General features: G+C 46.2%; 10 protein-coding genes across 10 annotated transcripts; 7 read left to right on the forward strand and 3 right to left on the reverse strand.

Annotated features, from left to right (window-relative positions):
• Positions 1-268: 268 nt before the first annotated feature.
• AOL_s00004g472 (uncharacterized protein) lies at positions 269-2,839 on the forward strand (the record flags this gene model as incomplete). Its single annotated transcript, XM_011119121.1, has 5 exons — positions 269-479; positions 541-818; positions 881-1,027; positions 1,095-2,698; positions 2,770-2,839. 5 exons carry the CDS (start codon positions 269-271, stop codon positions 2,837-2,839), a joined length of 2,310 nt encoding a protein of 769 aa, XP_011117423.1.
• Positions 2,840-3,610: 771 nt separating this feature from the next.
• On the forward strand, positions 3,611-4,943 carry AOL_s00004g473 (uncharacterized protein; the record flags this gene model as incomplete). The annotated part of the gene is made up of 2 exons (XM_011119122.1): positions 3,611-4,574; positions 4,639-4,943. The coding sequence occupies 2 exons, from the start codon at positions 3,611-3,613 to the stop codon at positions 4,941-4,943; spliced, it is 1,269 nt and encodes a 422-aa protein (XP_011117424.1).
• A 1,138-nt stretch (positions 4,944-6,081) lies between these two features.
• AOL_s00004g474 (uncharacterized protein) lies at positions 6,082-6,684 on the forward strand (the record flags this gene model as incomplete). Its single annotated transcript, XM_011119123.1, has 1 exon — positions 6,082-6,684. One exon carries the CDS (start codon positions 6,082-6,084, stop codon positions 6,682-6,684), a length of 603 nt encoding a protein of 200 aa, XP_011117425.1.
• A 1,483-nt stretch (positions 6,685-8,167) lies between these two features.
• On the forward strand, positions 8,168-11,811 carry AOL_s00004g475 (uncharacterized protein; the record flags this gene model as incomplete). The annotated part of the gene is made up of 3 exons (XM_011119124.1): positions 8,168-8,870; positions 8,931-10,989; positions 11,070-11,811. The coding sequence occupies 3 exons, from the start codon at positions 8,168-8,170 to the stop codon at positions 11,809-11,811; spliced, it is 3,504 nt and encodes a 1,167-aa protein (XP_011117426.1).
• A 1,515-nt stretch (positions 11,812-13,326) lies between these two features.
• On the reverse strand, positions 13,327-13,942 carry AOL_s00004g476 (uncharacterized protein; the record flags this gene model as incomplete). The annotated part of the gene is made up of 3 exons (XM_011119125.1): positions 13,327-13,383; positions 13,443-13,481; positions 13,538-13,942. The coding sequence occupies 3 exons, from the start codon at positions 13,940-13,942 to the stop codon at positions 13,327-13,329; spliced, it is 501 nt and encodes a 166-aa protein (XP_011117427.1).
• Positions 13,943-14,482: 540 nt separating this feature from the next.
• Positions 14,483-15,940, forward strand: AOL_s00004g477 (uncharacterized protein; the record flags this gene model as incomplete). The annotated part of the gene is made up of 5 exons (XM_011119126.1): positions 14,483-14,623; positions 14,697-14,709; positions 14,801-14,893; positions 14,964-15,245; positions 15,342-15,940. The coding sequence occupies 5 exons, from the start codon at positions 14,483-14,485 to the stop codon at positions 15,938-15,940; spliced, it is 1,128 nt and encodes a 375-aa protein (XP_011117428.1).
• A 504-nt stretch (positions 15,941-16,444) lies between these two features.
• Positions 16,445-16,899, reverse strand: AOL_s00004g478 (uncharacterized protein; the record flags this gene model as incomplete). Its single annotated transcript, XM_011119127.1, has 2 exons — positions 16,445-16,650; positions 16,725-16,899. The coding sequence occupies 2 exons, from the start codon at positions 16,897-16,899 to the stop codon at positions 16,445-16,447; spliced, it is 381 nt and encodes a 126-aa protein (XP_011117429.1).
• Positions 16,900-17,955: 1,056 nt separating this feature from the next.
• On the forward strand, positions 17,956-19,403 carry AOL_s00004g479 (uncharacterized protein; the record flags this gene model as incomplete). The annotated part of the gene is made up of 2 exons (XM_011119128.1): positions 17,956-18,763; positions 18,865-19,403. 2 exons carry the CDS (start codon positions 17,956-17,958, stop codon positions 19,401-19,403), a joined length of 1,347 nt encoding a protein of 448 aa, XP_011117430.1.
• Positions 19,404-20,639: 1,236 nt separating this feature from the next.
• Positions 20,640-21,697, reverse strand: AOL_s00004g480 (uncharacterized protein; the record flags this gene model as incomplete). The annotated part of the gene is made up of 3 exons (XM_011119129.1): positions 20,640-21,079; positions 21,188-21,516; positions 21,648-21,697. 3 exons carry the CDS (start codon positions 21,695-21,697, stop codon positions 20,640-20,642), a joined length of 819 nt encoding a protein of 272 aa, XP_011117431.1.
• Positions 21,698-24,286: 2,589 nt separating this feature from the next.
• Positions 24,287-27,112, forward strand: AOL_s00004g481 (uncharacterized protein; the record flags this gene model as incomplete). Its single annotated transcript, XM_011119130.1, has 2 exons — positions 24,287-24,725; positions 24,798-27,112. The coding sequence occupies 2 exons, from the start codon at positions 24,287-24,289 to the stop codon at positions 27,110-27,112; spliced, it is 2,754 nt and encodes a 917-aa protein (XP_011117432.1).
• Between the last annotated feature and the right edge of the window lie 204 nt (positions 27,113-27,316).

Genomic DNA, 27,316 nt, shown 5'->3' on the forward strand with positions numbered 1-27,316 from the left:
TCTCGGCTGTATCCTCCGCCATTCTACAACATTCCCCAGTTATCATGCGACATGACGCGCTTCTCGATATCTATCGTCATATCAAAAGATAGATAAACAAACTTGCTTTGTTCAGCGTTTTAGTTCATCGAAAAAAGCGATACTACCGATTGGCTGCGCGCTTTACATTCCACCACCAAAATTACACTACCACCGCTATAACATCATAATTCCAACTATTCAGGGTGCCACAGACTTCTGCTGGTTTCTTTAAAGCACCTTCTTCATAATGTTGGTCGAACTGTCGGTTCTTAGGGAGTTAAACCCAAATGAGATTTCCCATGATGACTGGCCCACCCTTGACCTCGAAGACGCCTTTGTTTGGTCGCCGAAATCTACCCACCCGAATAACCTCATAGACCTGTTGGATGTGCTGGAGAAAGGTCCCTTTACCGTTGAAGGGAGGATAAAAGATGCTCCTGACGAGTTGAAGGAGTTTGGTAAGGATCATTCAAGCGGTGTACACACGTCTTCGAGTAGCTAACGGGCCGGATCCACTAGCTCGCAACCCTTCGAACGTACAGAGTCTGAAAGGCAAAATAATCCGGGTCGCCAATGTTAGGAGATGGTCGATCGAGCGGTTAGCCGACGAGAGCATCGTTATCTGGGCCCTTGGGGGTGCTGCCTGGTACGGCATCCACCCGTCAGATGACTATAAGGATATCTATAACACTATGGTCAAGAAGGCGGCGATATACAACTTCATTATCGACAAGTATGATCACCTGTCTATGAGAAACAAACAAGTCAAAACCCCTCTCAGCGACCTTTATAATGAAGTATGTTCCATATCTTCGGAAAGCATTAAAGAGGACTTAAGCTAATAGAAGGATCATGTTAGCTGTCGGTTGAGAGCCCGGTTCTTGGCACTCCTGGCGAAGTGGAAAAACTTATCCATACACACCGGCGATTTATAATGGCGCAGCTCATTGAGAATGCCAAATTCAAAAAGACACCATTTTGGCCTTACTTTGACCGCACCTATCCGGTATGATAAAACTCTTTATCCAAGCTTCCCTCGTTGTTTCCGCTGTGTTAACATTGAGCTTGAATAGGGTGAAATTGCCGAAGTGCAGGCTGCCAAGCGAAAAGCCGAACAGTTAATCATGGACCAGGATGAGAAGAAGGCTCAGAGACTCGAGGGTTTACTCGTAACAAACGGGCCTGGTTCTCCGGGACGACGACGGACACGACCCCGCTCTGGTACTGCTAGCAGCGGGACTTCAGAGGCGGGTTCGAATACGAAACGGAAATCTCGTGACCACTCTATAGAAGAACCATGCCCCCGTCGAAGAAAAACAGGCACCGATGGCTCTACAGTTAAGCCCAAAATACGTGTAAAGCTTGGCCAAAAGTCTAGGCGATCGAATCGAATTCCTGCTCCTTCGGGCTCACCAGCACCAGCTCTTGAAATCCTTCCCACATCACTCCAGATTGCTTCTAACGACACAGCAGACCGCGTGATACTGAGAACTACTCGTTCAACTCGCTCTTCTAATCCCTCTTCTGCTTCCCCTACGTTGTCGAATTTCGGGGCGATATCTGCTTCTTCAGTGTCTACAGCGCCCACAATTTTAGCCCAGGAGATGAAGCCAATTCCATCAATACCCATCAAACCAATTCCTACGGAAGCTTCTGCGCCGCCGAAGCCCTCAATTGATATGCTGAAAGAAGTGATTGATCATAAACCACCTGTAAAGAATAATGTGGTTCGGGCGAGTAAACTCTCACGCCTGCCTGGTTCTAGACCTCCCCCAAAATCAAAATCGCCGCCCGCAAAAAAGATTACAAGGTCGGCAGCAGCAGCGCCTCCTCAAACACCCGCATCACCACCCGTCGCGAGGGCTACGAAGAGAGCCCGGAAGAAGACAGCTACTCCTGCACCTCCCGTGGTCCCACTAGATGAGAACCATCCAGGATACGACGATCTACGAGATCAAGCCATCTCTAAACTGACACAAATGCACTCCCTTTACCAACAAATTTCCAAGAATACGAACCAAAACGAATATGAAAAATTCTTGGAACTTGCGGATGAGAACGCTGAATGGAGGAGACAGCACGGGCTGAAAGCGGTATACATTGATGTTGTATATGCGGCTGGGTATTATAAGGATGAAATTAAAGATTCAAGTCTAATCAGAAGGGTTCCCGATACGGAATATCTAGTCGATAGAACGGAATGGGATTTCGATACAGCCGTTGAATTGCTGCAAAATGTGAATCGTGGAACGTATGTTCATGAATTGCTCCAGCCTGTCAAGGAGGCAAGAAGGAATGCGAGGATGAGAGGTGGGAAGCACGGTCGGGGTAGGCCGAGGAAACATCCGGTTGCCGAGGAAGTCGCATCTTCTTTGTCAGAGTTGAAAATTACAAGCGCGCCGAATGGGGCTTCTGATAGGAGCAACGCAGCTGGAGTAGACGCAATTGATACGACATGGAGTTGTAAGGGACATGATGCGGATGGAAACAAGTGTCCATTTTCCCTTGAGGACGCGTCGACTCTGGAAGGGGCGAAGAAAGCGAGCGACCATTGGAGGACGTGCGAACTGAGGAGGCTCGCCACCGAAGAGACTTTAGCCAAAAAAAGAGAGAACATTGAGGAAGCCCAGACAGTAGCAAGGGACCAGCAGGTCCGAGATCCATGGATTAATATTGAGTAAGTTTTGGAACTAGTCTGCCAGCCACTGTGAGAAGAGTTGGGGAAGCTAACTGAATGTTTTTTTTAAGCCATCTCGTTAGTTGGCTCGAAGGGGAGGCGACCAAGTCGAAATCGTGGTTTCCTGCTGGTGTCTGTTGAGGCATCCTTTTCAACAACGTTACATTGCTTTTCGAAACTGATAGAACGGCGGGCCCGGTGCCCTGTAACATCCTTCAGCAAGCACCTTTGAATTGTCTAAAGGGTTTAAATTTTAATATTCACGGTGGTGCTATGGCGTTGATACTACTTTTACTTGGTGGGACGGTTTCGTTTTTTGTACTCTCTTTCTTTGTTTTCACGGAAAAGTTGATGGTTATACCCATTTGTATCTGCACTAGGAAAGCGAAAAGAGGGATCGTTTCTTTTATTTTTATCGTTTTCGATACCTTTGTTCAGGTTCACGGGATGTGGCCTAAAGAGTACTCATGGATTGGACATATTTTTGCGTCCTTGGTTGATAGATTATAATTCTGTAAGGTATTAATAACGTGATATCAGATAGATATCAGGTGTAATTACTATATTTGAAATAAAAGCGTAGCTCTACAGCCGTCGTCAAACATAGATAGTATCAATGTAATCTAATAGATCTAATTGACGCTTGAAGTTCGAAGTTCGCACGTGTGGTTCTGGGAGTAGGGACTTTGCTTTTTTCGCGTCGCAGTAAATCCCTGTCAACCCATCCAAAAAAATTTCTGAATTTCCTTGCTCTTTTCCTGTCCTACCAAACCTTCCAACGAACATCACCAAAAACTGCGATTCATTATCTCTCGACAAAAAAATTTGATCAGACCTTGATAGCGGGCTTGAACGATCTTATAACACCTTTAATAAAGATTTTCAAGAGGTATCTCGACAACTACATATACAATGGCGAAAGCGAAGTTACGCCAGATCCTCGCGGCGGACAAGGGAAAGGTGCCGTACCTTGAGAAACAGAAGAAATTGCAGAAGGAAGCGAGGAAACGGAAGAGAATTCAGGAGGATAAGGAAGGTAGTGGAAGTGATGATGACGACGAGAAAGAGAAGATGGAGGTTGACGGGGAATGGGAAAGTGAGAGCGATGAGGAGGATAGCGAAGATGACGAGAGGGTGATTGATATGTCGAAGTTGGAGGATAGTGATTCCGAGAGTGAAGATGAAGATGAAGATGAGGACGATGAGGAGGAGGAAGAGGAAGAGGAAGAGGAAGAGGAAGAAGAAAAGACAAAGAAATCTCAAAATGGAATCTTAAAAGTCTCCAAGGCGACTATAGCAGCAGCCGATAAAGATGAGGATGATGAAGAAGACGAAGAAGATGAAGAGGAGGATGAAGAAGATATCCCCCTTTCCGAAATCTCCGAAGAAGATCACGACCCCGAAGCCGATATCATCCCCCGCCAGAAGCTCACAATAGACAATCACTCCGCCCTCTCAGCCTCCCACGCCTCCATCGCCCTTCCAATCAAGAAGTCTACACCATTCTCCACCCACCACACGATCACTACATCCACACCCGTAGAGATCAAAGACGTTCACGATGATCTCACCCGTGAATTGGCATTCTACACACAAGCCCTCGATGCCGCGAAGCAAGGCCGTGCGCTGTTACTCGCCGAGGGAGCACCGTTCACCCGTCCCACCGATTACTTCGCAGAAATGGTGAAGAGCGAGGAACATATGGGCAAGATTAAGGAGAAGATTAAGGAACAAGCGGCCATGAAGCAAGCTTCGGCAGATGCGAAGAGGCAGAGGGACCTCAAGAAGTTCGGAAAACAGGTACAAGTTGCAAGGCTACAGGAGAGGCAGAAGGAGAAGAGGGAAATGTTGGATAAGATTAACGTTTTGAAGAGGAGTACGTCCTTCTTTCTGTTTTATTGGAGTTTTCTGCTAGAGTATTGTGCTAACGGATATCACAGAACGAGCTGGTGCCGACCTGGGAGACGAGAACGAGGGTGATCCATTCGATATTGCGATCGAAAAAGCCTCGAAGGTCAATGGGCGTGAAGGAAGAGACAGGAGAGGACCAAATGCCAAACGACAGAAGAAGAACGAAAAGTTCGGATACGGAGGCAAGAAGAAGTTCTCGAAGAGTGGAGATGCTGTTAGCAGTGGAGACCTTACTGGGTTTAATAGCAAGGGTATGAAGAAGAATTCGTTTGGTAGCGGGAAGAAGGTGAAGACTCCAAGACCCGGCAAGAGTAAGAGACAGGCGAAGAGATGAAGCGTAACTAGTGAAGTTGTACGATAGTGTGATTAGAAGAGGAGGAGTTCGAAGGGGCAATTAATAGATAATTGTACTATCGAGGCTATCGGTCATTTCGTGTGATAGTTTACTTTGGGAGTTCTGTATGATACATGTACTACTGTAGCTTTTATCCATATGAGAAAAGTTTACCTGATTTTTGAAGTCGAACTACCTACTTCCAACCCCTGACTATTGCCTGCAACCCTGTTGAGATGCAGCATTCCTTGTTTATAACCCTGTTGAATAGATCCCTCTCAGTCCTCCCACCTGACTATGTGGTAGTATAGTAGTTAGCAAATGTTCCTCTCGGGGCTGCGCTCTCTCCGGGAGTACCCAAAGTTGTTTCGGAACCTGCGCATGTCAATACCGTGCCCACACAACTACTTACTTACTTTAGTACCTAGACATGGTAAAATGTATTTAAGTGCTGACTTAGTTATTAGATAGGCGGTGCTAAAGGTAGTAAGATGAGTCTTTAGACTAAATTTTATGTGGTAGCTATAACTTGATAATCGTGTGAGGAACCCCCGGCCAGCTTAAATACCGTCAGCAATCCGACTAGCTTCTATCTCCCATTGTATATTTTAGGCACTGATCTACGGCTGCGCTGAGAGCCTTCCCTATAATATCAGTCGCTGTCGGCGCCGGGGCTCCACCCGTGCCCATCTAGCATCGTGTAACCGGTCATATAAACGGCAGGATATCCGGCCTGGCTGCACCATTGTTCCACGATCCGACGCATCCACCAAACTACTTCCCGATTGGGTAAACTTACGTAGCTCTTAGGTTGGAGGATAGTTCGTAGACACCGTCACCTTATAAGCTTATTATATTGCTTGACCTCTTGATTCGTCGGGTGTACTTGCAGGCGCACATGTGCGCGTGCACAAGATAGCTCGATACCCATGTGGCAGCCGCATGTCGGACAGCTCGCTTCGGCAGAGCCCTGGACCGCCAATGCAGCCCCCTGTCACTTCCACAAAAAGCGGGCGCGCTTGTCCCAACCTCGTTTCTCTTTTGTTTAGATCACCACCCTGTGGTTTTCAATCGTATATGTAGTCCCCGACGTTGAACCACCGAGAAACGGAGCTGCATACCTTAATTGTTAACAGCCATGCCACTTCTAGAACCAAGCGAGGTTGTCGCGCTAGGGCTCTCACCTAAGGACATCCCAGCACATAAGCCTCAGACACCCCGGAAGGGCGCTGGTCATGTTGGATCTTCTACTGCCCGTGTAACCATGGCCCAAACGTCGACACGGCGTAAAGCTCTATATCACAGAAATTTGATTTCAACCTCGTCTCGGTCTTCGGGCCGCTCAACTTCGAACTCTTCCTCTTCGAATCCGAATTCGAATTCTGCTTCTCCAACCTTATCGACTTCTAGATTGGCCTTTGGCGCCGGGGCTAGGACTAGGAGCAGCTTCGAAGTGTGTATTCCGATACCTTCGAAGAGGGAACAAGCTGTCCTTCAACGGTACGAAAGATTTCCAGATGCAGATATCGCGACGGATGTGGAAATAATACGGGTCGGGGTCAAAGATGCACAAGAATGGACCCAGGACGATCCTATCGGCGAGACTCAGCCGGAGGTACTAGGTCACTCGAGTGGGCCCAATGGCTTGTCCGGTACGGATATTGATCTCGATATGAGCGAAAAACGGTCTACTCTCGGTAAGTTAGTATTCAATATTACGAATGGAAAAGGGACATATTAGGAAAGAAAATATTGGGAGAGAAGGCTAATTCTTGCCATTTCTTGACGTTTATATGCGAATATAGAACCTGAAGTACCAATTATATCAATTGTTAGAGATGTTTCGCTGTGAAACCCTACCAGCACTAAAGGCTGCCGTACGGTGGTACAAACTTCGCCCCCGAAGAGGAAAGACAGATGTGTATAGCTATATACTTAAATACTCAAGGGTATAAATACCTACAGATATAAAGTATCCATAGCGTAGTCACATACCGTCTGAGACTATTGAATTGGCTCTTGTGAAGCCACAGGGGGTCTATGAATTCGTTGACCTGAAGCCCGATGGGACTTGTGGGCGTATTGTTAAAGGGATGGATGGAGGATGAAAGAATGAAAGCTGGAGAAGGGGGGTTTTAGCCCTGGGTCCTACTGCCGCCGGTGGTGTTGGGACCATGTCCAATTGATATTCGACTCTTGACCTTCTTTCGACGACAGTGACAACGAAGCAGGCTACCAGACATCCTCAAAGTTTGGGAAACAGCAGGTCCAGATCCGTCCATCGTCTCTATCGATTTTCTCGGACGATTTTGCAGTTCATTTCATTGTATTTCATTATTTACTGGGGGGTTATCAGGGCCCTGAAGAAACAGTGTTCATTCTCTACATTATTTACTGGGGGGTTATCAGGGCCCTGAAGAAACAGTGTTCATTCTCTACCCCCTCCTTGCTGTCTGCAAAAACACTATTATTTAAACAGTGCCCACCTGCTGCAACGGTTTCTTTCTTTCTTTCCTTCCTCTCTCCTTCTCACCTCCACCTCACAACTTCATCGCAATCATCCCTCCTTCTTCAACCCCCATCCTCTCGTCATCGTTACGATCATCATCAATCCAGTCTCATCATCTCGGGCAAAGCTATTATTATCAATCCTTTTTTCCTTTAACGGTAACTTCATTTGCCTCTAGTACCCCCAGCTGCTAACTAGCTCGGTTTCTAGAGGTGCTGGTGAGGTCAAATTCATTCTTCGGATTTCTTCCAAAAAGTTTTCCAACCCAAAAAGTTTTCCCGCCCAAAAGTTTTCCCATCCTTTTCCTCATTGTTTTCCCCTTGCTCGCAACCTACCTTTCTTCTTTCTATTCTTCATCGATCTCGTCAAAGCCTTCGTGGAATCCCCCTCTTCAGCCAAAGTTTTGCTGCCAGAGCTTTACAGATCTCAATTGCCCCTTCTTACTGTTATTACTTTCCAGTAAAGTAAAAGTCAACAACCTCCTTTACGGTACCCCCACCTTTCCTTTCCTTTCCTCTACGCTTATCTCCCCACAAAGCGAAAGAAAACTCTTACTCTTCCCGGGATTCTTTTTTCGTCTGTGCCTTCATTCTTTCAATACTCAATTTTTGATCAAAAAAAAACTGCTTTTTGATCCTAAACACACGTGCACGCAAATACATCATACACCAGCACCCTTTTAACCAATTGATATCCGACTTCCTTCAAGCTCAAAATGGATAAGCCTACGGAGAACAATCATCTAGACGCTAGAGAGGAACGGGACTCTCCGTCTGAGCATCCAACTGAAGGCCCTTCTCAGGATGCGCCTCAGGAAACCCCCCAAAATGAGTACCAGGTTTCGTATCAAGTACAAGGGACCTCCCAAGGCACGCCCCAACCTACTCTACTAGGTACACCTCAAAACCCCCCCCAGAGTTCACACCAGGATCTGCAAAGTGTGCCCCAGGGAACCCCCCAAAGTGAACATCAAATTTCACATCGAGTACAAGGGACCCCCCAACATACGCTCCATCCCCCTCCACTAGGTATATCTCAAAATCCCCCTCCGATTTCACACCAAGGTCTGCACGGTACGCCCCAGGGTCCAAGCTTGTCCCACACGGCCCAAATCGAAGGTGTGGTAGCTTCGAACCCACAACCACCAGTCCGTCAACGACGATCACCCATAAAAATACTACCCAATATTCTAGAGGAACAGGAGAGATTGAGGTCAAAGCCCTTCTCGCCATCTGAAAGAGAAAAGGAGTATCACTATCTCATGAAAGAAGTCAGCAAAGTCGACCCCAGGGTTCACCGTGATCTAATCGGAAGCCTAGTCGCTTTTGGAGAAGCTGCAAATCAAGAATGTCGCCGTCTGACTCAATCCTCCCACGGCCACAACGATCAAGCAGCCCCCCCTGGATCCGCCCCTACTGGTAAGCCTACTCTGACCTGCTCTCAGAAGTTGTGTATAAACTTACACTGTTATTTCGCAGTCAATCCAATGGGTACACAAGCTCTGAGGTTTCCACAATCGACCAGGCAGTACCGGCGGGTTTTGGCCGGATATGGCCCAGATCCTGCCAGACTAGACCCGGGTCCTCAACAAGCACAGCAATTTCCGCGAGGATATGGCCAAAATCAGCCTGCCCCAAACCTCCAACAGGCTCAAACGTACCCACAGAACCCGAATCATCCAGACCAAGTTGCTCCAAATCCCCATGAAAGTTATGGGTGCCCACAAGCTTATGCCCGAAGCCAACCTATCCCAAATTTCCCACAAGCCAATCCAGATCCACGAACATATGCACCAGTACCTCCAAGGGTGTCAAGAAGCCCGCAGGATAATACATCCGCCGAACAGCCTCAACAATACCATGCTGATTTCCAAATGCGAGGCACGCCTACGGGAAACTCTAATATGCTTCCAGCCCAGGGAAATGGTAACCCTGCTCCACGAGATATCAGCCCTTCAGATATTCACAACCCTCAAACTTCAAACCCATTTCATTCTTTTGGATTTCATCCTGACCATCCTGACCACCACGATCGACCCGTTGCACAAAGCCTTCGAATTCATCAAGCTGCTGCAGCGACTCCTCTCCAATCATCATCTGTAACAACCCTTTCTTCACAACAGGTTGCATCTAATTCTTCTTCTCATCTAACATCTACAACGAACCTTTCCCATCTTTCAAGTCCCTCGGCTCTAGAGAGGGCCAGTCCAGTTACCAGTCCAAGACTTTCCGAGGGAACAGCACCCTCCGATCAAATTAGTCCTCTCCTAGAATTGAGGCTTGCTGGTGAGGCAGTCTCGACGCGTGCTCCCTCGGCTCCCGCCCCTGTAGAATTATCGGAGTCTACCCCCGTGAAAGCATCTAAGGCAGAAGGGATGTCGCGTCGTGCCTCCCAAAAGAGGCCAAGGCCATCACCAGAGTCTTCGCCTGAGCCAAGTAAGAGGACGGAGCTTATCGCACCGTCCGAAACCATGGATTCAGACATTGGGCCGCTCTTGGGCGACGAGCCCTCTTCTGCAACCGCGGATAACGAAGGAGACGGGGCCATGACTGGCCCCTTGTCTGACATCAATGTGGACGAAAGTCCACTAGGTAACAACAAGGGCGTGGCCGCCTCTAAGAGCAAAGAGGGGCCAACAACCACCAATCCGGCTCCTGGCAAGGAGAACCAGAAGGCAGGGCTCGGTCGCGAGCCCTGGAGGCACATGGACTTGGTCAACCTAGGCTACAGGGATAGGCCATTTATCTCCCCGTTTGTCCAGGAATCTGGAAACCCTGTCTCGGGCCCTGCTTCTGCCCCAGATTCTGCCGTTGCTGTTCCTACTACCGCCGCTTCTGCCGTTGCCGCGTCTGCCGTTACCGCGCCCGGCGCCCAAACTCGTTCCACCCGCGCCACTGCCCGCCCTATGCCCCGCGCCAGAGTCCCTCCCTCTTCTGCTGTGCCTACCTCCTTGCGCAGATCCAGGAGGAACGCAAAGCAGGAGGAGGACGACGATGAGATGGAGACAGCTGAGATCGCCCGGAAGACGAAGGCAGAGGCCTTCGCAAAGCTCTCGATCATGAAGATCGAGAGCAATGCCGATGCCATGCGAGCCCTTCTCTTCCAGATGGTACACGGCATCTTCTTTCAAACGAGGTCTGGCACCGGGGAGCCCCAAACAGCCCAGGCCCGAGAAAGACTTGTCCTTCTCATCAGTCAGGGAATTCGGGCCCTGATTGGAACTGGAGACGGCATCTTAGATGTCGTCTGCGACGTTTGGCGTCGCGATTTCGGAGAGGAACTGCGTCGGCCCAATATGAATATTGGGCCGCCAGTTAGACGCAATAGGGAGACTGAGGGGCTCGATTTTTGCGACCCGGGTACTCGGGTCCGTTGCAGTATCTGTGGCCGACGCCACGGAGTTAGATTCTCCGTCGGTTTCAGCGGCACACCCTACAAGTCAAACAGGGGGCACAGACCCGAGGATATGATAAAGAGCTCGGACAGCGACCTGCCTGGACCGCCCCGGACCCCGTCGATGCGCTTTAACGTTGGCAGGTGAGTAAGAAGCTTCGAAACCGCATACCTCCTAGACTCCGAGAATGGAAGCAGCTAATTTGAACTCTCCCTTACCTTAGGCGATGCACGGAGCTCATCACAAACTACCACGCTCTCCGACAGTGGGAGAGAGCTCTTAAGGCCTGGGTCCGCGAAAGAATGCAAGAATTCGGGCATATTATTGAAGGCGGGTACCTGAATCGAAACCATGCTGGCGGGGCCTCATTCGAGTTCATTGGTGACATTGTCCAAAGACTTCTTGAAGAAAGAGCCGAAGACGGTACCCCAAAGGTATTTGGGTTTCTCGAAAAGCTTACCAGGACCCACGCGCGCTCATTAGAAATCAGACAGGATAGGAAGGGTAAGACTCTTAGGTTCAGGAAGCGATATGGCCCAGGCACAGGAAAAAAGAAGGGCGCCGACAAGGCTTCTGCCCCAATTGAGAAACAAAATGCTCAGGAAATCAGAAGAGGGGCCCCTGGAAATGAAATCGGTCCTCCCAGAACGCTGGCTAGTCTACTTAAACGCCAACCTAGTCTTTCTGAGACTGGACAAAATGCTCATCAGACGACCCAAGCCAGTCTGCCATCTAGACCAACAGATCGACCAGGGATAAGGGTCCGATATCATGGCATCGGGAGAATCCGAACTAGAGCGGCTATTGACTCCGACTCTAGCGACGAAATTTTACTTGACGAAAATCACAACGGCGACGAATCTTCCGATTCTGATGACTACGTCTTCCTTGACGATGAGGATGAAACTAAAGAATACCGAGAGCGAAAGGATCAGTGGGACGAGAACCGGCGAGGAGGACACTAAGAAACCATCCGATGGATTCTCTTGTTCTCCAAATTAACATTTTTCTCACCTATTAAATTTCCTTCACTTGCCTACGACGCAAACTCCAATCATCTAATCTTGATATGAAACTCTCCACTTTTCGAATTAACGACACAATCGCAACATGCCTCCGTACACGTGTATGATACACACCTCTCCACTTACTTACTCAAATACCCGCCTGTTTACGATACGGGTTACCCGTTTTTTATCATGATTGAACTATCTTCACACTATCACGATACAAATCCCCCAGCTTTGTTACGATTGGAATTCCACCATCATTATTACGATATGGGCTTCCCCCGACGACATGACAATACGAGCTTCTCTAGCCATTACAAGGACAAGCTTCCACACCTACTTACACATCCGGACCTGTTACGATCTGGTGGACGACAGGAAGAAAAAAGAAATTTCAGAAAAGGGACGGGTGTTCTTGCTATCAAAATCTATTTGGTTCTCTGGCCCACCAATATTTCCCCCTTTCTTCTTAGAAGGCCTAGCGAGATGAAGTCCTCCCGTAAACATGCTTTTAAACGGGAAGGTTTTGTATCCAAAGGGTATCTTCTCACGAGTTGATTCCATTATAACCTCTTCCTTCGGGTTTTAGATCCTGATATCCTCCCAGGAGCCGAAATCCTAGACCAACCCTCCTCTTCATCAACCCCCTTCATTCTGAGAATCTCCCCTTACGTTTCCTCTTTTGATATTTTTCCTTATCACGCAACTTTAGCCTGCATTTCGAGGAGTGCTTTCTCATAGCGAAGGTTGTTTTGTCTTTAGCGTTAGCATTATTTTAGGAGAAAATGAAGAACACTCGTCCCACCAAATGATGCCCGTCTATAGTACATACCTTATAGGTACCGTAGAACGCATGTGGCCTAGTCTCGTACTGCATGACTTTTGATTTCAATACTTAGTATCAACGTAGTAGTAGCAATTGAAGAACCATAGTACTATATATAGTAAGCTGATCACGAAATCAATTCCCGATTTACGTCATCAACTCGAGAGGGTAGGTAGCTCACGCGAGACGGTAACAGGAGATAGCAAGAGTTTAAGTAGGAGGTAATAGTAATCCGTGAGTGGTAGTCGCACGAAGAGCAACAAAAAGAAGTTGATTATATATACAGAGCGGGGTCATTTGAAAACAAGCAGATGTCACTAGAATGAAAGATAAGAGGTTGACGACACCAAGTCTATAATACAAGAAGGCGAAGGACGTGGATATCGTGATTTCTACACCGCTACCGACCTGCCACCACCACCACCACCACCTTCACCACCGCTCCACAACCAAATAAACTATTTATTGCTAGTGGAAGTCATGTAATAGGTAGTAGCTAGCGGTCGTAAAAAATAGGATAAAGCTAGCTAAGATTTGGGAAGAGAGGAGTTTGAAGGTGCTGTAGATTTATTGACCCTATTCCTTCCTGTTTTCCTCCCCTAGAGAATAAAGAAATGGAATAGGACGGTATTATTATATTTCATCTACCGCTTTGGGAGCTCTGGCTGACCGAGTGAGGATTTCGAGCCGGGTGTGATGAGCTATGAGACGAGGTATATTTCGTTAGTACATAAACTTCTTCTCCTTGCATTTCATTTACAATTTCAAGGCCAATCGGCTGGTATCCCGATGAATCCTCCTATTTCGAAGCTATACATGTATAGGAGATACCGAAATAGTGGTAGAAGTACTAACCTCATTCAAGTTCTGCTGCATTTGCATCTCCTTCTCCATCTCAATAACTTGCTGTTCTTCCTGCCAAGCAAGAACATAGGGCACACCCAACAACAAAGCCGAGGTACTCAAAACCCACAAGGTCTTCCCACCCAGTGATAGACCCGAAGTTATCAGTCCATAAGCACCATTGAAAGATCTTGAGATCTGTGCGCGCCGACCAGGTGGGACAATATCCTTTAAGGCGACGATACGATCGTAGAAGGTTTCCGAGTCTAGATCGGCGAGGGAAGAGGTGTCCGAAGCATCTGAAGCACCGTCGTCGGTGATTGATGAGTCTGTGTCTGTGTAGTAGGCGTCATCTTCTTCGGGACCAGTTTGCTTTTCGTCGTAGTGCTCGTCGGGAACTTCGACTAGTTGGACCATTTTTTCGATATAAGATTCGGTTTATTTCTCTCTTTTTTTTCCCTGTCGGGTTCGGGTTTGGCTTTTATGAAGGGAGTGAGTTAGCTTGGTAGTGTATTTGTATGATAGAGTTAAAGTAGAGCGATGGTAGAGAGGTCGCGTGGGAGGATGTCGATGAAGTGGTTTTCCTTGGAAGATGGATGGATGGGATGGGGTGTGTTCGAAGTGGGCTGTCGCTTAAAGATTTTGAATTTTTTCGGTGACGCAGTTTTGGGGCTCCCGGGGCCCGTGGCGTTATCGATAGTCTTCCCGGGTGTTGTTCGGGGCCTCCCGGGTATCCCACCGGGCGCTATTACCAAGCACGCACGTCTGTCGTCTAAGCTATTGGCTGTGGGGATCCGGACACATTTATATCATTGCATCCCCAGCTTTTGCTGATTCCACTTTCCAATTCATCTTTTCTTCATCCTCTTCCCCCAATCTCTATTCTTAGTATCTTATTCGATTAAAAAGCATTGCAATTTTTTTAGTATTGTTCTCTTTTTTGTTTTTGACGCGACCATGAAATTCATTTCTGCGGCTTCCGTGCTGCTCTATGCCGTCGTCGTGGCGGCGGGCAGTAACGTCATTGATCTTACACCCAAGAACTTTGATGAGATTATCACGAACAGTGGGAGACCAGCTTTGGTCAAGTTCTTTGCTGTGAGTATTCCTTGTATTTATTCTCTAATCTGTATTATTAGGGTGTGCATGTACTAACGGATTGGTGTTATAGCCATGGTGCGGACGTGAGTAGCCTTTTGCTCGTCTGACCCCGGACCTTTATCATATTTGGTACAAGAAGCATGGAAGTTGATTTGATTCGGATATTGTGATTAGATTGCAAGAAGATGGCCCCGACATATGATGAGTTAGGAGACGCCTTTGAGTCCGTAAAGGACAAGGTTGTTATTGCCAAGGTTGATGCTGATAGTATGTACAATTCCGCTTCCCTCCGTTCCAGCTATAGAATAATGTATACTCACCCATTGAACTTTACCAGAGCACCGTGAACTCGGGAAACGTTTCGAGGTCAAGGGATTCCCTACTCTCAAATGGTTCGATGGCAAATCCGAAAAGCCAATTACCTACGATTCCGGGCGTACCCTCGATGCCATGAGCAAATATATCACCGATAAGACTGGTATCAACCCTAAGGGCGCCGGTGGTGCTAAGAAGGAACCAGAATCCCCTGTTAAGACTCTTACGGATGCGAACTTTGAGTCTGTGGCGAATGATCCTTCTAAGGGTGTTTTTGTCAAGTTTTATGCTCCTTGGTGTGGATGTTAGTCTGCCTCTTTCCCCTCTTTCCCTTTTTTTCCACTTTCTGGTTTCCTTTTAGAGGTTCTATAAGGGTGATTGACTAATGCTATTTCAATAGATTGCAAGATGCTCGCTCCAATCTACGAACAGCTCGCCACATCCTTCGCTCGTGAACCCAGCGTCGTAATCGCCGAAGTCAACTGTGACGAAGTCTCCGCCAAAATCGCATGTGTCAAATACGAAATCGAAAGCTACCCAACCCTCAAATACTTCCCAGCCGGATCATCCGAACCAATCCACCACGATGGTGACCGCAAGATCGAGGGTTTGGTTGAATACATCAATGAACAGGCCGGTCTTAACCGTCTCCCCGGCGGTGGGTTAAACGCCAAGGCTGGAAGAATCGAAGTTCTTGACAATATCATTAGAGATAAATTGCCTAAGGGACTTGTCGGTGTTCATGATGAGTTTGTAGAGAAGGTTAAGGGTCTTGAACATAAATATGCAGCTTATTATGTTAAGGTTGCGAAGAAGTTGGAGGAGAAGAAGGACTATGTTAAGAATGAGTTGGAGAGGCTGACAAAGATGGTTACTAAAGGCGGACTACACGTTGATAAGGTTGATGATATTACTCAGCGTCAGAATATCTTGAAGAGGTTCTCTGGAGAGGAGGAGCCAGTTGTTGAGAAGAAGGATGCTGAGAAGGACGAGTTGTAAATTTTGCAATTTAACTCTGAGTGGGATAGGCCTAACGAGACCAGATAAGTTATGTCATTTGTAAATTAAGGAAGTAAATATCTTGAAAGACATTGAAGGGAGGTTTCCCGAACAGTGTACCTAAGTAGATATCTACTATACTGTCGAGAATAAAAGTTTTTGAATCAGGTCGATACATTCAGATCTAGAAGCTCCACTCGAATTGCTAAGGTAACATTTAATCAATGAAGTCATGCAAAGCTCAAAAAACACAGGTTTCTCCAGCAAAAGAAAAACGCCAAACGCTATGCAGCTTCACTCTTTACAAAAATCCAACCGCCAACATAATCTCTCTCGTGAGCACTTCATCCTCAAAACATGATTTCCATACACCAATTTAAATCCTTCCTCTTCTATATTTCTCTTCCCTAAATACTCCCATTTATTTTTCTCTTATTCGATCATCAATCTATCCCTATGGAGTATCGGACCAGCAAGTTGGGCAGCGGTTTTACGCAAGGGACCCTATTCCTTGAACTCGGCATTCGCTGGCGCGGCAGAAGTGGTAGCGGTATCGCTTCCGGTTGGTTCCTTCTTCTCCAGAACACCACCTAATTCTGCTTCTACGTTGTTACCGTTCGCAGTAGTGGCAGCAGTGCCGCCGGATTCGTTGGTATGGGAAGCTAGGATTGATTGTTCGAGAACATCTAGCCGGGTGGAGATTTCATCCACTGTTGGAAGAGGGTTAGTATATGTTTACATATGTCTCTTTTCTTCTAAATATCGGGAGAAAGAGAGTGCTCACGTCTTCCAAAGAACTCTTTTGATGCAGTGGTAAATTTATCGGTTAACTTGTCGATTGCACCGTTGATGTCTGCGATTACCTCGTCGACGGATTGAGGATGTGAGGAAGGCGCGCGACTGTCGGGAGTAGCTTGGCCGTTCATGAGGGATGTCGTAGAAGTTCGAGGGTTCGACATCGTTCGCGATGGTAATGGTGGTGCCGGTATGTGGGATTAGGGGGGAAGATGAGGAGGGGGGGTTAATGATGTACTGCTTTAAAATGGTGGCGGGGATAATCTCGCGCGTGGTGAGGTGGGTGGTTGTTAGAGAGCCAAGACAAGGCAGGGGAGCTAGACACGGTAACTGGGAGCATAGCTCCTAGGCGAGAATCTATCACAGATCCGGGCTAACCACTTTCTATTATCCAACGATCTCAACGAATTGAGTAACCGGGCGTCCGGGATAATTATCGATAACATTGCATATCGACATCATGACGACTTCGAACGGCCCACCCGTTGTATTCTCCCAAAAACATAATTGAGGCAACTCGACTTCGGAAATGCTGACTATAAACGGTGCCTAGGTACTACTATACCCCGCCATCAATCCGATGGTTCGGGCTAACTTACGGGCGAATTCATTGTCAACAACTACTAACGCTCCCCGTTTCAAATGTTATGACAACGACTAAAAGCAATAAGCTAATACATTTTTGCTCCTATGCTGTTTAGGGGCGTACGAGGGGAACCTAGGCTCTGGTAGGCGGCTTCTACCGAAGAGCTAGAACCAAAGAGGATGAACAAAGTGAATCTCTTTCTTCTCGGAGCCTAAAGAGGGACTGCCACTTTTTCCTATAAGTTTGATTGGCTTTTTATTCGAAGATATTCGAAACTTGGAAGATATTCGAACCGTAATATACGGTCTAGATATACAAGGAGCTCGAGTGGTCCTGACTGCGAGATTCTTGAATATACCTAGAAGTGACTGGTGATCTTGAATATCCCAGATCTGCTAGATGTTCGATGATAATATTATCGTATATTTGCGGTAAAAGGGACACCAGCGGATGCATGGCTATCCACTCAGCTGAATTCCATGGATCTAGTAAATTTAGGATATTTGATTTAACATTCCAGCACAAAATCGCACCCGTGCCATTGTTGAAATATATTTAATTCAATTCGACCTCATAGAATTATAACCTTCATTCGAGCTTATATATACTTACCGTTATAGTTTGGCTTTACGAAATGGCCAAAGTCAAGCTATCTCTTACATCCATTCCTCTCGACGCCATCTACCAAATTCTACATACAATCGATAATAAACCCGACCTCGACAATCTCTGTCTCGCCTTCCCTTATATAGGAGAAATTGTCGCAGAAAACACCCATATCGTCAAGCAACTATATTGGAAGGAGATCCAAAATGACTTCTTCGCGCCTCTCGCATTGTTGAACTCGACGTTGAACAAATCAGATGAAGCTTCACAATTATTGCAGTCGCTAGTTCCACCAAAACACTCCGAAGATGGCGACGACGAAACGAGTACCCAAGACCCAAATATACAACTAACCCCAGCGGCTCTGGTTAAGACACTTAGCCCGCAAGCTACTTTTAACATGACAATCACCCATATGCAGATAGAAAAACTCGCCTATATATTCATGAAAAACCAACTTGAATCTCACTACCCACCACCCCAGATTTACCGTTCCCCGACGTGGGGTGAAAGAACGAGAGTCATCATGGCGATCTATAGAGCGCACATCATGGTCGCCATGCGATTCGTGAATCATCCGAAATTTCCAATATCGAGCTCAACGTACAATACCTATCTCGAGATTTCTGAAAAAATGATACCACAAATCCAACAGGAGGTATTCTATATCTTGTGGGATCAGTGGAATTATTGGGATTTCAAAGAGGTGGGTGTTGTTCTTGATAAACTCTGGTCTGAGCTTCCAATGGCGGTTTATAGGGAAGCCTTGGGGAAGGGGCTAGGTGTGGACTGCAATCTGTTCGAAGCATTGCATCGGCAGGTACGCCGTAAAAAAGGTAAGATATTTTCAGTTTTCTTCTCTTTTTTAAATATCGAAGGATAACTAGATCATCTGGGTATTTTGGGACAAGATAACTAAGAGTAAATCCAAATCTAGAATCGCCATCGAGACAAACAGAAGCCGAATGGATGGATGATTCGATTTCATTTATGTTCTCAATGCGGGATTGGAACCCAGGAAAACATGTGGAGTTTCTAGAGAACCTGGGAAATCGAAAAAAATCAGCAGACTGGCTTTTCGCCACCGCAAACGATGGTGATTGCTTATTCCCGTGGATTGACTGGGATGATACTCCAAACTGCCATAAAATGAACGTTGCCCTCAGAACCCATCTTTACTTCACGACTGCTCTTAGAATACGGTATTTGGAAACTGAAGAGATCACAAAAGAAACATATACTAGGCCCGGTCAGACTTGGTATTGCCGCCCACCTCCACGGCGGCTGATTAAGGGCATAACCGGACAAATAGCTGTACCAAGGATTAAAGATACTAAATATTCGCGTGTATCTAGGACCTGGATTTCGCCGAATCAGGAGAATGTGTGTGCTATGGTTGTAGACTGCCTATGGGACGATTGGAGGTTGAAAGAATGGGGGTATTTCCTTCCAGAGTTTTTGGGGGACGGGTCTTAGTCATAGTTGAGTAACATTGCCAATGTTTCTTGTATGGCTATTATTGCTATTAGCAATAGTTGGTACCACACTACGTATTACACAAGTAACGATTCCTGGATTAATTAGGGTGTGGCATATTCGATTTAGACAACTACAAAGATAGCTACTAGAGCTAGGACCGGGCTTCGAGCTATTTATATCGAGCTCCGGTCCGTTCAGTGTGTTAGTATCCTTTCCAGTCAAGCCCATATGCTCATGCATGCTACTATGTAAACATCTAGGGACTTGGGGTACTTTTGTTGGATTTTACCGGGCCAAGACCTTCCTTTTCATGAGTTCAGTTTCGTAGCCAAAACCTCAGTTGAGACCTTGCACCTAGCACCTCGCTCAGAATCGATTACTCGCTGTTCCATCCTTCAACCAATGTTCGTGCAAACGCTCAAAAAGTAATTTTCGACGCTCTCTTCCATCAAGCGGTTATGGTTTAGTGGTATAATTCTCGCTTAGGGTTCTTAGCAACAATATGCGAGAGGTCCCAGGTTCGAGCCCTGGTAACCGCCTGAGCTTCTTCTTTTGCTTCTCTTTTTGCTCGGCCGTTAATATGCGGTTTGCAAGAAAACTCTTTTTAATTTTGCTCCCATGCTGGTTTGGGTTCGTGACTGTGTTTTGGGCAGAAATGTGGTATTTTTGGATTGACAACACGTTTCTGGGCTTTTTTTGATTTGTGGCGGTTTGGTTACTCGTGTATGGGATGTTCGAGGTTTTGATGTGAAATTGGACATGGCTTAGCACAGTAAGGGGTCTAGTACACGGTGGGGAGAGCTAGTTCTGCTAGCTAAGTAGTTACTTAGTCTTGGTAGCTAGATGTTGGTTTAAAGTCTTTTAATTATTATGGTTAAAAGTAGTATACAGAAGCAAAGTGTGGGCCGCGTCTACAATACGAGACTAATACAGAAGATGGTTCAGGATGTGACCATCATATTAAGGTTCTATCAGCATATTGATATCATGTACGCTGTATTTACTTAGTACAAAGTATCTTATATTAACTACTTACTTAAGTACTTATATATCTGACTAAAATGCCATGGCAAAAAACCGCATGTCCCGATTCAACTTGCCTTTTATGCTCGCCTCTGCGCCCCTATGTCACCACAACGACCAGGACCTTATGAAAACTCCCCATCCGGCTTAAAACCTTCATGATACCGACCCCAATCGCAACTATCTGTCGCACAACCAAACACCGGAGCCTCAGGCGTAACGAGCCAAACTGTGCATGCCATCCTCCGCCCTAGCAAAATATGCACAGTTTTTACCATGATAGCATTGTCGACAACAGTCTGACAAGGAATCACCGGGGTTGGTGTCCCATGTAAGACCCTGGGGACGGGCAGCTGATATCTCAGTGAGTAGGTAAGGATTTTCGCATGGGCTGTAGGGAGCTATTTGGGTGGTTTCGGCGATTTCGGTTGATGTAGAGGTTGTGGAGGTTGTTGCGACGGACTCTGTGGTTGTGAAAGTTGAGATGGCGCTTTGGATGGTGACGGTTTGGGTGTATGTGGATCCGGTGAAAGAGATTGTAGTAGTTGTTTTATAGACTGTTTTTGTTATGAATTTGGTGGAGGTTGGGAGGCGGATGGTTTTTGTCACGGTTGCTCTGCCCGAACGTTTTGTGACTGTTAGGTGGCAGCCTGTTTGAAGTACTTGAGTTAGTATGGTGAATTTAATCAAATAGTACTACGGATTAATCCGTTTATTGAATGCTATATATATATATATATAGGCGGAGAAATACTTACTGCAACTAGGGCTGAGTGTGCTAGAAGTACATATACGCCTCTTCCTGAGCTTTGCACCACCTGATGGGGCCGCCTTGCATGTCTCAAATACAGGTGCTGTCTCGGTGATCGTAGAAGTGCTGGTAGTTTCGCCATGTGTGAAGAATGTTTCTGTTGTTGTTACCGTTTCTTCTTTGACGGTTGGAATTGTGGTTGTGATGGTTCTGGTGGCGATACTTCTATTTGTAATGACAATGGTTCGAGATGAGGTTATCGATACTGTCTTTGTGGTGCTTGGTTTAATTGTAATTGTCTTTGTTACGGTGGTCGAGGGTGCAGTGCAGGTTGTTCTTTTTTGTTTGAGTTCTGATAATATAGCGTGTTAGACTGTTTAAATTCTGCCAATTACTAGTCCTAAGGCTACTATCTCTCTGAAGGGGGAGATATATATAGATAGGTCTTTAATTTAAATACTACTTACTCGAGATCTGGGATGAGCACTGTAGTGCTCTCGCGCCCACTGTTGGACATGATGGATTAGATTGCGCTTTGCAGAATTTTGTAGCAAAAGCTGCCGCAATAAAGGAGGCGAAAAGAGTGTAGAAAAACAAGAACCGTACCATAGTATAGTCCTAACTATATATCGTACCCCTCGGGTTTATTTGCAATTGGTCTTAGCTTTGCAATTATCCAAAGCGGTAAACTTTTTGAAGGTAATAAAAATAGGATGCGATTCCGGCTAACTAACGTTTGAACTCTATTTATTTGTTTAACTATCCCCCTATTTTCCATGCATTGGCCCTGCCTTCTTCCACGCGTGTCGGTACCTATGTTAAACAGTACAGTGAAAATAGGGGAAACAGATTATCTAAAGGTACTATTTCGTGCACATGGTGGAGGCGTCCGCGGGAGCGCCACTAATTGTGATAAATTTCTCCCCCGGCGCCGCCCAACGGGTCTCTAAGTGGCGCCAAGGTGGTAGACTGCGTGGCCAGATCATGATAATATGTTTAAATTTGGTTTACGAACTTTTTCCTTGAATGGATGTTGCGGCGTAGATGTATGATTTTTTAGTCGAGCCCACCAACAGATTCTGTTCTATTCCGAAGTGCGAAACCAATTGAATAGCTCCCGAACCGAGGCCAAGACAACGGTCAGGGAGCGGTCGCTTGTTTAGGCCTGCTTTCATATGTTGTGGACTAACAAGAGTGGTCCTAGGAATTTCGGACGCTGATTAGGCTAGAAATATTAAATGTTAAGCCTGTTGATACTTCGATGGTTTATGATTTAATAAATAAATAAATATTATAAATTATGGTGCCCTTATGTTTTATAGAGCATGCACCATACCAAATAAGTATTGTCTTGACGTATATACGTATATTCTAGTAATTTCTAAGCGAAGAGAGCATTAATAGTCCACATATCTATCTACTTAAGTATGTACCAAGCGCCTGCACAAGGATTATGTTACAATCAGATATCCATTTGAATTTCGTTCATATTCTGAGAAACAGGGATTCGGGGTCCAAACCATGGGTTTCAATTAATATTATGAATAATCGAATCAAAAACATACAATCCCGATCCAGAGGGAGTCTCGTGCCCTATCTATGACTCGAACATAACCCGAAACCATGCTAGCCCAGTACAGGACCCCCAAAGTCGATCCGGATCTAGCCTGGGAGTCGCTTCCTGGTGTTCGCAATCCGAATCCAAAGCTCAACCGCGTTGCAATGTTGTATGTCCCAAAGTGGAACAGATCTGTCTTATAATGGTTAGCGGCTTGGCAACATCCAACACATTTTTATGCGACGGATGTCATTATGACGTTTGGGCTTTTCGCATGACGACAGTACTTTTGGACTTCTATTACGCCATGGGAAGAGCAATTGAGGATTTTCGAACGACGCGCCTCAGGTTCCCTTTGAGATGTAGATCCGGGTTATTTGGGCAAATTTTCGAACAAAATCGATCTAACTGAGTAGATAATTTATACTATGTGGTGCTTGTACATTTCGAGCTCTTTTATGACGCTTAAACTTAGGTTGCCGAAGTTGGTATCGATATAATCGACTTTCAAGCCAAAACGTTGATACAAAACGACATGTAACAATGCAATGAACGGACAGTAAATGAAGTAGTATTAATCCGGCGATGTCTCGTTCTTTTTCGGACAGATTGGTACTGGACTTTCAGTATCAATTTCCGAGAATTCTTTGTTAAAATACCCCAGTCTAGGCTAAGTAAGTCTACAATACTATAGACATGGCCACCATGAGGGGTAAAAAACAACCACCACCACTACTACCAATGTGATCAAATATTTGAGTTCCACCGAAGGACTGTTAATTAGCTGTCTGGCTCGTCCGATCTATCGAACTGGAACTGGTGTGATCGGGTGGCGGATACACGAGCTAGAACGCCAGAACACGCTCCTGTTTCGTCACTAATATATCATAGTTACTAACACCTCAACCTATTTTCCAAACGGGTGGGAAGTCAACGTTAGAGACATGCAGTACCAAAAAAACAGGAAAAACAGAAACTGTCAAATGTCAAAAGGCATTTCTGTTTTCATGCTGTTTGGTGGAAAGTAAGAATGATGCTGGTATATAAAGGAATGTAGCCTGCCATGCGCGCAGCAGAGGCAGATCCGATAGAACTGCTCCTCTCTGAGACGATTCACGCTATATAACAGAATTATCTATCTCATTACACCATTACCTTACAATAAACACTATAGCGCTATATTCCGTTGCATTGCATTACATTACCGCACCGACGCTGCAGCTGGGTACTTAAGATAGATAAATTATATTATTAATTAATTACTTCATTTATAAAGAACGATATTCTTCTTTTTCTTCTTTGTTTTCTTCTTTTTCCTGCTCGAAGTCTACTTCTCGAAACTCCCCTCAACCCTCATCACATCACATCACATTACATCACATCACAATCAACCAACCTCCCACTCCAAGTTTAATATCAAGACCTCATTCCATCTCATCTCCCCTCATCACTAATCAACCATCAATCATCGGTCATCATCATCATCATAAGACCCTACAAAAAAAACATTAATTTCATCAAAAATACCAAACTGACGGTCGTTTCGCCATGTCGGTCAACGTTCCCGTGGACCCAAAGGTCCGAGATGCTGACATCGAGAACAAATTGAGATTGTTCGGAATCTACAACGCCTTCGCCAATGGCAAGGTCCCCTCTAACCAACAGATCGACGTTGCTCTCAACAGCGTCCTAGAATCGAAGGCCCTCTCGTCGCCGAGTGATAAGCTCTCCGATGAAGGGAAGTCTCTAGTCGACGACCTCAAGAAAGTTATCAATGAGGCCAAGTTACTCCTTCTCTCTAAAAACCATGACCAAGCCATCCAAGAATTCATCTGGCACGCCCAACACGCTGGTAAAACTGTTGGCGGTCCGACTCCCAATGCTCCTGTCAGCAAAGAACAGGCTCAGCAAGATAGTGATAACGCTCTTGCCGGCCTTCGAACATTAGGAACCCTGATCATCACCAACGGTCAATTCAGAAAGCTCCGTAAGTTTAGAAACTGCTCCAGCAACTGGCTTAGTTTTTGCTTTATGTCCTAACGATTCTGCTGCCTTGTAGTTACGGATTGCACAATATTGTTCCGAGACATCGCCTCGGATGCCGCCCAAAAGGCAGGAGGAAAGCTCCAGCCATCTCAAGACCAGTTGAACCAAATTGATAAGCCAGCTGAGGACAACACCTGGCACGAAGCACCAGATCTTTCTCGTGGTTCTCTCCAAGAACGTGCTAAGGGCGCCTTCAACCGCAATGCACCGGTCAAGACCGATGACGTCAGACAAGCTGTAGGAGATACCACGGCAGCTGCCCATCCGGAGGGTTCTAGGGATCCACAGAGTCTTGCTGGACAGGCAGTAGGAGAATATCAAACCGGTTCTCAGTCGGGCATCGATGCTCAGGGCGGTCTCCAAGCCGGATTGAATACATTGAATGCCCGCAAAGATGACCAACAATTCGAAGAGCAAAAGAACAAAATTAACGAAACGAGCAATGAATACAAGCGACGAGCTTCTGATTATCTTAAGGGGAAACTGCCACAAGAGCGTCGCGATCAAACAATCTGGCGTTTGAAGAAAATGGTCGTCGAAATCCAGGGTCACGAAGACTACCAACAAGCCGTTGATACCTTGTTGTATCTTGCTGAAACCTATGCTGGACACACCAAAGCCGTCGGAGAACAAGCCAATACGTCTGTCTCAACCGTCCGTGACGACAATCACCTTAAATCTGCAGAGAACCTACTTCGTGTTATTGTCGAGCGATTTGCCAACAGTACTTCCACTGAAGATCTCTTTGACGCCATCAATGATGTTTATAAGGATGCCGACAGGGATTCTCAATTGAAGGAGTGGTTCAAGGATGTTGACGGATACATCCGCAGGTGTTTGAAGCAACAAGGATACATTTTGACTGACAGAGCCAATGAAGAATATGACATTCTTTACGACCGTGGCCGCTTCCTCCTCCGTGACCGCTACCGTGGCCATACTGACCGCATTGTCGATGAATTCAAGTATCTGGGTGACCAATTCGCACAGGATCCTCAGAACAAGCAATTTGCCGATTCGGTCACAAAGTTACTGAACAACCTTGGAAAGGATTCAAATGGCAAGGCTGTTTTCAAGAAGCACCTCGTTACTGACGTTGCTACCGTTATTATCCCTGGATTCTTCGAAACTGTTCGCTATGTTCCAGTTCCCCGAATTGAGTATACTGATAAACGGTTTGACGTTATCGTCGAGAACCTTGTCATCGAAGGAGACAACCTCATGCCTAATGTCTTCGAGTTCGGCAACGATTCATACTTCCGTTGGGGACGTAAGGACGTCACTAGCAAGAACAAGCAGAAAGTCATGCTTGCCGTTTCCGGAGTTCAGTGTGACCTAAAGGATGTCAGCTTTTATATTAAGAAGAAGCAGGGATTCCCATCGCTCACTGATACCGGTTTGATGGACATATACTTAGGAGGTGAAGGTTTCAGCTTCACCATCAAAATGTCATCTGCTGAGAAGAAGGATCGCGCCCATTTCTTCCAAATCGACAAGGTTGACGTTGATGTCAAGCATGTCAACATCAAGCTTAAGCAAAGCAAGCACAAAATGCTGTTCACTGTCTTTAAGCCACTTCTCTTGAAGGTCGTCCGCCCAGCTTTGCAGAAGGTTCTTGAAAAGCAAATCAAGACATCCTTCTCCGATCTTGATCGCAAGCTATACGCCATCAAGACCGAGGCAGACAAGGTTGAAGAAGATTTGCGAGAAAACCCAGACCCCGAAAGAGCCCGAAACATCTTCCAACGCTACTGGTCTGCTGCCCAACACGAGTTTACCCAGAAGAAGGAGAAGGCCCAGGAGATCGCCGCTGATAAGAAAGCCAATATTGCCATCACACAAGAAGATTCCATGTTCAAGGACATCAAGCTTCCTAGTGGTACTTCAACTGCCGCTACCAAGTACAAGAATATGGCTCGTGACGGCGAACGCTGGGAATCTCCTGTCTTTAGCATCGGAACTGCTAAGGAATCCAAGAACATCCCAAAGCCGGTCGATGTTACCCGCAAGCCCCATGGAAGCAGCCGGGCCCAGCTTAGAGCCCCTCGTGATTCTGGAGCTGACTTCGATACTAGTGCTCCCAACCTTGACGGGGCTGGATTTGCTCCTACCGGTTACGCCCCTGGCCCTACTCACACCGGCCCATATGCGCAGCTTCCAGAGACGACTAAGCCTGGTACCTTCAATCCAAACGCTCAGACGTTCGGCACTAACAATCCAAACGCTCAGACGTTCAGTACTAACAATCCAAACGCTCAGACGTTCAGTACTAACAATCCAAATGCTCCTATGCTTGGTAATAACGTTCGTTCCGCTTTGGGACATTAGGCCTGCAATATTCACCTGATTTCCTTTGTCCACTTTGATATGATAAGACGCTGTTGGTTTTACTTTGAGCGCGCTGTGCCATCACCTTTTGCTCCGAAACGCTTTTTTTCCAAAAACAACTAAACTGGAATGGGTCTTGTTTTTATTTCGTTCGTTGCCTCTAACAAGCTTTGGGGGCTTCCTTCCAATACCCGAATTTTTCGT

The sequence above is a fragment of the Orbilia oligospora genome, assembly GCF_000225545.1.
Source record: "Orbilia oligospora ATCC 24927 unplaced genomic scaffold scaffold00004, whole genome shotgun sequence".
In the NCBI taxonomy this organism is placed as follows: Eukaryota; Fungi; Ascomycota; class Orbiliomycetes; order Orbiliales; family Orbiliaceae; genus Orbilia; species Orbilia oligospora.